The sequence below is a fragment of the Littorina saxatilis genome, linkage group LG2 (genome assembly GCF_037325665.1).
Source record: "Littorina saxatilis isolate snail1 linkage group LG2, US_GU_Lsax_2.0, whole genome shotgun sequence".
In the NCBI taxonomy this organism is placed as follows: Eukaryota; Metazoa; Mollusca; class Gastropoda; order Littorinimorpha; family Littorinidae; genus Littorina; species Littorina saxatilis.
The window spans coordinates 85,029,456-85,042,340 of record NC_090246.1 but is presented as its reverse complement, the minus strand read 5'-3'; the positions used below and the strand labels follow the sequence as shown (position 1 = coordinate 85,042,340).

The window sequence follows — 12,885 nt, the reverse complement described above, 5'->3', positions numbered from 1 at the left end:
GTTAAGATAAGATAAATAATGATATAATACTAAATTACATTTTTTAAGTGCGGTGCTTTTCTGACAAGTACAGCAGGTGCGAGGGACGCATTACCTTCGTTCTCCAGTTGAAGTAAGTCCTTTTGGGGAAACAAACATGAATTAATTTATAAGCATTTCTTTTGATTTTTGAAGAGCAATACGTCATGAATAGTTGATTTCGGTTAAACTGTTACGCAATGTGCATGGCTAAAAGTGTTTTTGTCGTCTGCTACAGACACTTGTCGTCCGCTACTTTTTTTAACAAGGGAGACAATGCTGACACGCTCTGATAACGCGCACATAGTGGAAGCAGTCGTGTGTGTGCAATAAACAGGTATTGCTATTTGTATGCATTTGCACGGCAGCCCCTCGCGCAGTTGCACAAGACAATGCGTTTTACATGACTTTTCGGAAGAGTTTTCTGGAATCGAATGCATACTCTCAACTGTCTTGGCTGGTAGTGGTATCCGCGACACAAACATATTTTCGTGTCATTGCAGTACAAAACTTCATTGTTGTTGTTTCTGATATCTACCAAGAGAACTTAGTGCGTTGTCAACAGAGCCCTGTTTGTGTTGGGATAGCCAGAGCCGTAACCTTTTCAAACCATTTCGCAACTGTGCTATTTTAAGGAGAGAAAGACATTCAGTTCAAAATTTTTTTTTTTTTCGTCCATGGGCTGAAACTCCCACGCCCCATTCAGTTCAATGACGCCACGGTTACATTTGACCCAGTGTATTGGAGTCACAATGACGTGTGTCCAAAATAGATCCATTTAAGTTTGCCCTAAATGTTGTTGATAATGCTATTGGTGTTGTTTCGCAAGAAATGCAAATGGGAGCTGGCACACATTTGGCTATTTTCAGACCCTTGATAGTTTCATAAACAGAAGTGTCCTTTACACTGGCACGCTGCTATTATTATTATTAAATGCAGATCCTGCACCGTAGACAACATAATTTAAGTTATTGAGACATCCCAGTGCACTAAGGGATTTATAGAGCAAATCGAGAAAATTCATTATTGAACGAAGCGCATTTTGCTCTCACCGTCCACGCACCAACCTGTGTTCTTGGTAAAGGCATTCAGGAATTTTCAAAACTATACAGTGGAATCCCACTTTTGAGACCCCATTATTTAAGACTGCCCCCTTTGAAAGACCTTGATTTTTCAGATTTTCTGTTTATAACATCTTTAAATTTACCCCCATTTTAAGACTCCTTCCATTTTAAGACTTCCTTTTCTCATATTTGTGGAGATCTCAAAAGGGGGGTCCACTGTACCGCATTTAGATGACCCAAACAAATTTGCATTTAGCGCGTGAATTCTTCTGTCTCGCTCTGTTCTCGCCCTGTACGCATGTGCAGTGACATACAACGCCCACACACGGACGCCCTTTTTTGGAAGAGACGTTGAGCAATTTCTGTCGACTGTCTATTCAAAACTATTTCGCAACGTGGTTGTTTTGGAAGTACGACTTACTGTCTATTCAAAACTATTTCGCAACGTGGTTGTTTTGGAAGTACGACTTGCTGAGTTTGCAGTCATTTGAACTTGCAGATTGTCTCAGAGAGGCTCTCAAGATGTTGCACTATGTGTTTCACTATCTTAGCAATATGTTGTTGAGATTATTCAACTATTTTTTTGGTTGCTGTGACGGTACCTGTGATTCTGGCTGTAGCGGTGGTTGTTGCTGCTGTTGTGGTTGTTGCCACTGCTGTGTTTGTGGATGCTACTGTCAGGTAAGTTTGTAGGATAATGGTGGCAAGCTCACTTCTGTGCGCACTTGCAGGTGAAAATCTCAGACAGAAATGGTGATTGTGGATTGTCTTATCAGCTTTGCATTTTTGCAGAAAGTTGCTGTTCTAACAGTTGGGCTTTTTGATTTTGTTGTTCAAAGAGAGGACAGAAGGCATTGCTATTTGCAGTTGTTGCTCGAAGCAGAAATGACCTTGCATGTGGATAGGTTGTTGATCCAGTTGTGGCAAAAGTTGTCCCCCCCCCCTCTCTCTCTCTCTCTCTCTCTCTCTCTCTCTCTCTCTCTGTCTGTCTCTCTCTGTCTCTGTCTCTCTCTCTCTCTCTGTCTCTCTCTCTCTCTCTCTCTCTCTCTCTCTCTCTCTGTCTCTGTCTCTCTCTCTCTCTCTCTCTCTGTCTTTCTCTCTCTGTCTCTCTCTCTCTCATCTCTCTCTGTCTTTCTCTCTCTCTCTTTCTCTCTCCCTCTTTCTCTCTCCCTCTCTCTCTCTCTCTCTTCTCTCTGTCTTTCTCTCTCTCTCTCTCTCTCTCTCTCTCTCTCGCCCTCTCTCTTTCTCTCTCTCTCTCTCTCTCTCTCTCTCTCTCTCTCTCTCTCTCTCTCTCTCTCTCTCTCTCTTTCTCTCTTTCTCTCTCTCTGTCTTTCTCTCTATACTCTCTGCTTGTGCATCACCATTTGTAAGAGCAATTTGCTTTATTAGCTCTTCAACTTACTTTGATTTATTTTTTTGTAAGCTGATGTTTTTATTTGCAGACAACCATGAAAAAGCCTTCGAGGGAGAATAGAAAGCAGACTGGGTGCTCATGCTGGGGGTATGCAAGTCAAGAATGTTGCTTTTTATACTTAATTATGATTTATTTCATGAATATTCCATCTTACTTACCCTTTTCCCTCACTGGGCACACCCCAAAAAAAGAATTGTTTATTTTCGATAACAAGGCCAAATAAAAAAAATTTAGCTTGGTACGTGTATCAGCTATTTTTATTATTTTTTTATTTTCAATTTTTAGACTTGTTACAAGTCCTGTTTTTTTTTACCCAGGCCCATGTGGCTTTTGTATTGGCGAGAATTTGTTAAAAAAACCTTCAAGCTTTGTCCCCTATGACGGGGGAGAGTAGCATTCCTCAGACTGGGTAGTCTGCTAAATTGAATTTTGTCATTTTAATTTTATTGTTGTTGTTAGAGGCTCAAGAAAAGTTCTACCATTAGGAGGAAAAAGTATTTTCTGTATGGAGAAAGCAGTAGTTTGTGATCTCTCTCAGCTTGAAATATGTACAGTGGAACCCCCCTTTTAAGACCCTTTCTGTATATACAACGTACACATCTCCTGCTTCTTTATCCACAGTGACTGCACCTGCAGCGAGAAAGCGAAAGGACCAGAACCATGGTACAGTTTCCGCAACTGTGTGACACATATAAGCATCATCATTATTTCTGTGTTGATGGCCAGATTCTGGTTGCACGTTATCTACCCCAGCAGTTTCGTCGCTCTAGCCGGCAAAGATCCGCTGGACGCGCCAGTCTGGCATGAGGTGCCTTGCTCCAATGATTACGAGGAGGAGGTGTTTCTTGGTAATTTCTAATTTCATTTACTTTATTATACAAGAGAGAGAGACCCCCCATGACATAACTAAACCATACACTCACTCGTCAGTATATCGTGTAAATGAGGTCGTGTCAAACTAGTCTGGCACTGAGACAACCATCAGTCTTGGAAACTTTTGTGTTTGTTGTTTTCCCTGGAAGTTTTTTGAGAACCTACATGTCACACTATACTTTATAGAGTGACATCTTTTTTGCTTTGATGTCAAGTATTCGTGAGGCTTTGGAAGACATTGAGGTTCCATAAGACACGTCCTTAACTGCAGGACGTTTTGAGCAAAATACAAGAAAGTACAGTATGGGAGGAGCACACTTTCGCTCACATTTCAGTATCTAAAAAGGCAACTCGTGTAATTCTGCTACGACACAGCAAGCCATGTAGTATTGTCTATTGATCCCATTGCTGGGAAATTTGGGTCGATTTCTCCCAGTCGAAAGCTATCTAGCAGCAACAAGAGTTGCGCTACCCAGGTGTGGGCGTGTTCAGATGTAATCAGCCTCCTGCAGGGGGACATGGATACAGCCTATGAGTCTGCCCATAAAATTGAACCTGTGTCTGTCCCGGCCTGGATTCTACCAACTGAGCTACCCGGCCGCCTATTCTTCAGCCACCCACACCATTATCAAACATTGAAAATATTATCCATTCTTGGTTTTTTTGTTCTAATGGAAGGAGTGTACAGAGGGATGATTGTGATGACTGTTGAATGACGTCTTATGTTTGTGCTCCTGTCAGAGTGTAAACCAAAGAGATGTGGAAGAGCAGTGATGGACAACCTTGTGTCCAGAGATGATGCTGAACATCTGCTACGGTAAGATTACCTCCCTTTTCTAAATGTGCCACATTTTTATTTTAATGCAGTTGTGCAGTTTCACTTTGGTTTGTGGAGAATGATTGTAAAATGGAAAATATCTGCAAATGTATCACTTTATGATTATTGCATGTGCCTAATATTACATGTGTCAACCAAGACGAAAACAAGATCTTTGTGCAACATCAAAATAAGTAAACTGCATTGCAAAGATAGCTTCAGTTTATCTTTATGAAGTTGATTTTAACTGAAAGAAGCGGACAAACACTCAAGTCCTTAATGGCTCAAAACCGTAGGACTTTTAATATTAATTTTAATGAAAGATAACGACCGGCACGGTTGGCCTAGTGGTAAGGCGTCCGCCCCGTGATCGGGAGGTCGTGGGTTCGAACCCCGGCCGGGTCATACCTAAGACTTTAAATTTGGCAATCTAGTGGCTGCTCCGCCTGGCGTCTGGCATTATGGGGTTAGTGCTAGGACTGGTTGGTCCGGTGTCAGAATAATGTGACTGGGTGAGACATGAAGCCTGTGCTGCGACTTCTGTCTTGTGTGTGGCGCACGTTGTATGTCAAAGCAGCACCGCCCTGATATGGCCCTTTGTGGTCGGCTGGGCGTTAAGCAAACAAACAAATCGTATAAACCAACTCATGTCCAACATAGGCACTTAGACCTGACGGACAGTAAGCCCCTTAAATTTGACTTTTTTGAAAGATAACAGTGTGTTGATTCCAGTTCCAACTGCATGTACAGGGGAACCCCCCTTTAAACCCCCCCCCCCCCCCCTTTCCCTCATTTAAGACTCCCTCACTTAAAGACCTTGTTTTCTTAGATTTTCTGTTCTTAACCTCTGTAAATGTACCCCCTTTTTAAAGACTTAATTTTCTCATATTTCTGAAGGTCTTTAAAGGGGGTTCCACTGTACTGAAGTAAACTGAAAGTTGGTACATTGTTGTCTTCAAAACTAATTTTAATTCTGGTAAGTTTTTATTTATTTATTTTGTTATATTATAAGGCTCGGTGGTGCTTCACCAGTCAAAGTCAGCTTTTCATTATTTTTTCAGCCTTGCAAAAAGAGGTCTATCACATGGCGGATCTAATGGAGGGGTAAGTTCCTTGAGCTGATTTTGCTGTAACGTTTAGAGGAGTGAGAACTTTATCTTGTTTGTGTTTGGCAAATCCTCTCTATCACATACTGCATTCCTGGTCTTATCAAACGTATCTTGGTTTTAGCTGCATGTTTCAACTATGTATTCAGGATTTCAATGATGTCTGTCAGTAATTTTCTCTCAATTTCTTTCTATTTGAAATATAAGAAATCTTTTCTTCCTTTGTTTTCAGTTTGCATTTCACTCTCAGTTGTAAGAAAATGATTTCCTCTGTGTAATATATACACCATAAGATCATTCTTTTTCTTGGTTTTGGTATACTGTATGCGTTTATTTTCTTAATATTTTTTGGTTCATTTTAATTCTAGGCCTCAATATTGGATCTTCACTCCGGTGCTCTGTCAATGGGAGACAAGTTTGTCAATATTTTCAAGTAAAAATATTATCCTCTTCAACTATATGTCGTTGTATGTGTGCAGTGTCTTGTGAATGCATGTGTGGCTGTCCACTTTAATAAATTTGCATTTCTTTCTTTTTCCGTCTTTTGGTTTGTTTGACATACAGTGTTTGTATGTATCAAGCAGTCTGCCTCTATGCATTAGTACATGTGTGTTCCAATATGAAATTGAAACATTGTACATAGGTGTGTGTGTGTGTGAGTGTTTTGCATTTTTCATATGTGTGTGTGTGTGTGTGTGTGTGTGTGTGTGTTTTCAGGTTGAAAAAGGCAAGGGGTTGTCTTATGCTCTGTTCTCTTTTTAGACAATTAGCTATACATGTACAAATTTGTTTCCTTGCATGTATGTATCTGGGATATGAGGGTTTGTTTGGTGGTGGTGGGGATGGGGGCGGAAATGTGGAGGGGGGGGGGGGGCTACATGTTTGTGAAGAATTGACCGTATTACTAAGCTATACTCAGGTGTATCTGTCCTTAGACTTTTAGATGTTTGTCTGTCACAGTCAGTATGGTGATTTATTTTTTGTCCTGTTTTGTTTATTTGTCTTTATTACCTCTACCATTTCCAGAATTGCGGAGACTGATGATTCACTTTTTACTGAAGAGGACTTTAGAATCTACAGGTAATTTTACATTGTACAATTAAGTATCCATGTGATTTTAAATCTGACATGCAACAAACAAACAAAATAGTGACAATATGATAAAAAAGAATTAGCTGGTAATACTCTGTCTGAAATTGGCAGCTGATTCTGAATATCCATCTGATTTTTTTCCTATTCAGTAATCACATACCATTTCTCTTAACAATTTTATGATAATGTTTTTGACTCTTTTGAGAGTCAGATGATAGTGGTAGTTTAACGTGCTCTTGCAAAGACTCAGGTCAAACAAACAAAAAAGTTAATTTGATACAAAGCGTATTCTGATCAAAATGTGGAAATGTTCAACCAACATTGATTTTGGATCAAGAATGTTTCCCGTTTTTCTATTATTTTTTGGTGGTTTTTTTATACAGTGGAAAACGCTTTGTTGAGACCCCCTCAATTTAAGACTTTCCCCTTTTTAAGACCTGGATTACTCAAATGTTCTGTTTATAATGTCTGTAAATTAACCTCAGTTATACAGAAAAGACCAAGGAAGAAAGATGCTAAAGAAAAATTTAATTTTTTTTTTTTTTTAAATCGGGCAAAAAATATGGGTTGAAGCATCCTGCATGCAACTGAGCTAAAAATACCAAAACCCTCAGTTTCAAAACTCACTCCTTTTTAACACCTGATTTAATTTCCTCAGACCCTTTGAGGTCTTAAAAGGGAGTGTTCCACTGTATTCTTTATCTGTTGCAGGCGGGTAAAAGATCAGATTCGCCAGGCCGTAGCAGACAAGTTCGATGTTCCTGTGGATAAGCTGCATCTGACCAAACCCACCTTCTTCTCTCGCATGGACACCAAGAAGGCCCAGACCAAACACGATGAATACTGGCACGTCCATGTCGATAAGGTGTGTGCGATTTGGCTCCTTGCAAACTACTGTGTTATGCCCAGCTACTGGTAAACAATAACAGTGGCTAAGGCTTCTCTCTATCTGTTCTCTGGCTGCCATCCCTTTTTTACACACACACAAACACACACCACGCATGCTCGTTCGCATGCATGCACATACACGCACTCATACTCACTCACACACACATGCACAAACACACACACACACACATTCACTGAGGATTGCATGTTCATGCACATTCACAGGGGCAAGAATACCCATGCTTGCACACACCGAGTTGGTGCTTGGTAACCGAGTGAACAGCGCTGGCTGGCAGGGACTGGAGCTGTGATTTGAGGACGTGGTCAGGCACTAAGGCACAAAACCACACGCAACTCCGGAAAGACACTGTCGAGCAGATGGCATAGGTTCCCGCACCTTTTGCCCAACTCAATGTATCTTTCGGGGAGAGGCACCAAGCAGATGGCATAGGTTCCCGCACCTTTTGCCCAACTCAATGTATCTTTCGGGGAGAGGCACCAAGCAGATGGCATAGGTTCCCGCACCTTTTGCCCAACTCAGGGTATCTCTCGGGGAGAGGCACCAAGCAGATGGCATAGGTTCCCGCACCTTTTGCCCAACTCAGGGTATCTCTCGGGGAGAGGCACCAAGCAGATGGCATTGGTTCCCGCACCTTTTGCCCAACTCAGTGTATCTCTCCCCTTTTGTGGTAGTTTTGATGACCCTGACTCTGAAACAGGGGAGACGCATGCTTAAGGCACTTATTAGGCACCCTACTCTCTCACACGTCTCTCGACCTCATGAGGACTCTGGCTTTTATAGCTAACGGGGCTTCCTCCCACGTCACCCTAGCGGGACCAATGAGAATCTTGCTCTGGCAGCGCGGGAGCAAAAGGGAGTGGAGATGGAGGGCTCCGAGCCTGCTGCCAGCCTCCTTACAAACTGAAGTTAGACTTCCTCAAAAATACACAAAAAATGATGTACAAACATATGTCATTAAACGACAAACCTTACAACGTATCCGTAGATACCAAACACTTGTAGGTAGACAAAAACGCAGACGAACTGCAAAACTTCCTATTACCAACTGTCTCTCAAAGACTGAGCAATTATGTCACACACAAAATACTCCTTCTTTCTCTTTAGTACACAAGAAGTACACAAGACGTTCATATCAAACGGCAAATCCATGCCCATAAAACTGACCCGCAAAAACAACTCGTGCTCAAAGCACCAACGGCCATTGCCATAACAAAAACCGTCTGCACGCACCAGTTTCAATCGTCTTTGTACATTCGCATTAGCCATATATATGATTAACATCTACCGAAAAAATGAACACATGTATTGAATATACGAATAATAGGAATATCGAGGAAAAGAAGGCAAAATAAAAGAGAGAGAGAGAGAGAAAGTCAGTGTGTGTGTGTGTGTGAGCGTGTGGAATCAGAAAGCATGTACTTCAGACATTATCAGAAAAGTTAGGGCAAAAGAAATCCCAAAACTCAAACTCAAGTTACTTCCTACAGATACATGGAGGGTAAAGTCCAGTCAATTAGCCGCCATCTCGGCCGGATGTTTTGGGGAGGGGGGGAACTAGAACAAAGGCCTCTCTGTGGTCAGTCGGCTTCTCAGGGCCAGCAGAGCTCGTTTCAGCAACACATGTGAAAGTAATTAACTCGCTCAGTACCGGAGTTTTGCTAAGGAATAGAGTAAAACTCCAACCTGGCTGCACAAAAGTTGTCAGCTAACGCACGGGCTATTGGTACTGTATTTCCTCTTGTACACTTACAAGGCTCCTATGGGAAAAATAAGAGATACCAACAACAAAAATGTATGTGCACTGCACTTTTCTCCACACTTGCACACACACACACACACACACGCACACGCACACACACACACACAAACACAAACACATATTGACAGATAATTGCATGTGCTCATTCAAATGTGCAAGAATATTCATGCTTGCACACACACACACACACACACACACACACACACACACACACACACACACACATACATACATACATATATATAATATATTTAAAATTTTAACTTTACAATGAAGCTTGTGGAAACATTGCACAACATGTTGAAATATTTTTCTTTTGTTTTGCAGGAGACATATGGTTCGTTTCACTACACATCACTGCTTTACCTGACAACATACAAAAACGATTTTCAAGGTGGACGTTTCGTCTTTGCTGATAAAGATTACAATAGGACTGTGGAGCCCAGAGTTGGTAAGAATTGCTAACTCTCACTTACTCTATTGCACATCGTCAGTGGCCTTCGAAGACCTCGTATCTTCAAAATCATAGTTCTGAGATAATGAGTGTTTTAAAAATCAAATTCCTCTTCACAAGATCAAAACGTGTAGATACGAGGTTTTCACTTTTTTGTTTTGAATTTAAGGAACAGTTACGAGGATTGTCAACAGACTAGCAGGATTCAAACAGACAATACGAGGTTTTCCCGCTAATGTCGCTAATGTCTCAACACCCAACGGCAATACGAGGTTTTTAAAATCAGGGGAAAAAGACCTTTGCAAAATAGATAGAGTTACAAGCTTTTCACAGATGATAGGAAAAAAATCAAGGGACGGAACCATGCAAAAATCCGAAAATCGGGAAAATGTGAGTTACGAGGTCTTCGAAGGCCACTGACGACATGTCCTTTGCATAGGAGCGCTTACTTCCCTTTGTTTCTCAAATTCTGGTTATGGACTGTAACATTTACTGTGACCAGAACATAAGAATAATTGAGTTTGGAATAACAAGTGAATTCTTGGAGACGGGCGCAGTGGCATGGTGGTAAGACGTAGGCCTCCTAATCAGGAGGTCGTGAGTTCGAATCCCGGTCGCTGCCGCCTGGTGGGTTAAGAGTGGAGATTTTTCCGATCTCCCAGGTCAACTGTGCAGACCTGCTAGTGACTTAACCCCCTTCGTGTGTACACGCAAGCACAAGACCAAGTGCGCACGGAAAAGATCCTGTAATCCATGACGGAGTTCGGTGGGTTATGAAAACACGAAAATACCCAGCATGCCTACTCAACGAAAGCGGAGTGAGCTGACTATGCTCTCAGAGTATAGTGTGGGGAACCCAAATGGGCAAACAAGCTCACATGTAACCAGAAAATGCTGGAACGCTGAAGAAGAAGAAGAAGAATTCTTGGAGATAACAGACTTGTTCATTATAACCCAAATTTTACTGCATGAAAGTTAAGGATAAGTGGACTTCACTGTATATTTACTGACATTGCTAAAGCTTGCTCACAATTTGCAAAACAGATCTTGCACATTGACTGCTTGTAACATGAGATCAATTTGTCTAAATAAAATTATTATGGATGCTACTTCAAATATGTTAACAAAATGACTACAGTGGTACCTGCAGTGAACTCCCTGCCGCTTGAGCTTCGCCACAGCCCCTCTCTTGACGCGTTCAAGAGTAGGTTGAAGACTCGGTTCTTCCCGTAGCTGGCTGCGAAGTTCATGTTCGACGTGATGTGTTGTGCCCCAAAAGACATTCTTGTGTTGTGCTCTGTGAGAGGTGTTTTCTTTGTGTTTAATATTATTTTGTTTGGACCTAGCTATTGATGTGTACATTGTTGTTAGTTGTTTGTTGTATGTTTATCAGGGTTTGCTAGTGTGTGATAGGGTTCGTGTCCGTCTGTAGTTGTTAGTTTCTTTGTTAGTCCTGTGTTGACAACTCTTCGACAAGCGCTTAGAACTGTACCCACGGAATACGCGCTATATAAGCTTCATATTGATTGGTCATATTGATTGAATGAAAAACCACCCGTGGGACTAGCCAGAAGTGTCCCTACATGTAGGTGTCCTGTCATGACAGGTATATTTTGGTCAAGATAATAGACACAGGGACAACAGAAGGTGTCCTTTATTGGAGGTGCCCAAGCTCTCATTGCAGGGGCTTTACACCGCAGGTACCACTCTATTCGTGTGGAATTAGGAGTTTTGAAAAGAAGACTTTCAATTTATTGTACTTACTTCTGTTATGTTTTCACTGGGATTGCTTAAAATAAGCTCTATGCTTGAGTTAAAATCCCAAATGCCAGATGATGAATATTTCACGAAAAAAAATTGAATAAAGTCTTGTAACCAGACTTTCAATTCTGTCTTGAACTGTTTACTTTCAGGCCGCGTTTCGTTCTTCACGTCTGGCTCAGAAAACCCTCACTTCGTGGAGCGTCTCAGGGAAGGCGTACGTTATGCCATCACTGTGTCCTTCACCTGTGACCCTGCCAAGGCCATCGCTGACCCCAAAATTAAATAACTTTTGACACAGCATATGCCTGAAACACCCTAACAAAGACTCAAGACTCAAAGACTCAAAGATTTTACTGTTCTTATAAAATCAATGAAAATTGCCACGCTGTGTTAGGCGCTTCAAAACACAAAATACATCTTATTTACAAACAGTTCACAATTGCACTAAAACATCGAAGACTTTCTGATCAATTACGTGTACTTATGGAAACATACACATGCACACACACACAGGCAAGCACCCGCACAAACAAACACACACACAGACAAATGCAAACAAATGCAGCATCTTCATTCTTATTCTCTCCTTTAACACTTTCTACCCCGCCCATGTTGACCACGTTTTTTTTTAGCCGAGACCAGCTGTGCTGCAGCAGGTCACTCAGAATTGTAGTAACTGTGTATCAACACGCTGGAATGCAGGCGTTAGATGGACGTTACAGGAAGCGACTGAAGCTAACAGCATGAGCGGATATATCCGTACCTGGTCAGATAGAGCCATATGAGTAGGTACGGATATATCCGTACCTGGGATACAATGAGTTATACAAAGAAAAAATCCATTGAAGACCTCCAACGTTGTGAGAAATTCAGGTCTTAAAAAAGAGGGAGTCTTAAAATGAGGGTAAAATTTACAGAGGTTGTAAAGAAATAGTCTGAGAAATCAGTCTAACAAAAGGAGATGGGAGTCTTGAGTCTTAAAAGGGGGGAAGTGTTCAGTTGGGAAGTCTTCAATTGGGGAGTGTTAGAAAAGGGGGGGGAGGGTGGGGTTCAACTGTATGACTAAAGGGGCTACATTTTATTTAACGGCATTCCATAGACCAAGCGATAAGGCAGACGTTGCACTGTATTGCCGTTCATTTCAATGATTGCTTGTGCCATCATTAACAAAAAGAATACTGGTTTATCATTGCTTAAGGTATGTTCCTTTATAGTTTTACGATTACAGTGGAACCCCCCTTTTAAGACCTTCTACTTTAAGATTCCCTATTTTTTAAGACCCTGTCTTTTCAGATTTTCTGTTGATAACCTGTGTAAATGTACCTCCATTTTAAGACTCCCTCCTTTTTAAGACCTGATTTTCTCAGATTTTTTGGAGGTCTTAAATGGGAGGTTTCCCTGTAGCCCATAAAATGAAAGCTACTCAACAAGGTTCTAAAAACAAGCAGAAACAGTTGATTTCTGTCATTGTTAACATGCGTGTATGTGTGACGTTGAATATGCAATTTTAAAATCACCTTTTGTATTGTAACACAACAATTTGCACATCAATATTATTCTTATATGAGAAAGTTACTATGTGAGGTTTCCTGAAATGACCTGAGTTTTAGAGGT

At 41.2% G+C, this 12,885-nt stretch overlaps 1 protein-coding gene across 1 annotated transcript; it reads left to right on the top strand.

The window, feature by feature from the left end:
- Window positions 1-71: 71 nt before the first annotated feature.
- Window positions 72-12,533, top strand: LOC138959988 (2-oxoglutarate and iron-dependent oxygenase domain-containing protein 3-like). Its single transcript, XM_070331702.1, has 10 exons — window positions 72-112; window positions 2,525-2,583; window positions 3,118-3,344; window positions 4,111-4,186; window positions 5,248-5,290; window positions 5,661-5,725; window positions 6,319-6,372; window positions 7,096-7,249; window positions 9,381-9,504; window positions 11,421-12,533. The coding sequence occupies exons 2-10, from the start codon at window positions 2,531-2,533 to the stop codon at window positions 11,555-11,557; spliced, it is 933 nt and encodes a 310-aa protein (XP_070187803.1). The 5' UTR covers window positions 72-112; window positions 2,525-2,530; the 3' UTR covers window positions 11,558-12,533.
- Window positions 12,534-12,885: the final 352 nt, after the last annotated feature.

Excerpts from the sequence above, each read along its gene's own strand:
- LOC138959988 (XM_070331702.1), top strand. The coding sequence starts at position 2,531 with ATGAAAAAGCCTTCGAGGGAGAATAGAAAGCAGACTGGGTGCTCATGC. Across the intron at positions 2,584-3,117 it reads ACTGGGTGCTCATGCTGGGG|TGACTGCACCTGCAGCGAGA; the intron begins GTATGCAAGTCA and ends CTTTATCCACAG. Across the intron at positions 6,373-7,095 it reads GAGGACTTTAGAATCTACAG|GCGGGTAAAAGATCAGATTC; the intron begins GTAATTTTACAT and ends TATCTGTTGCAG.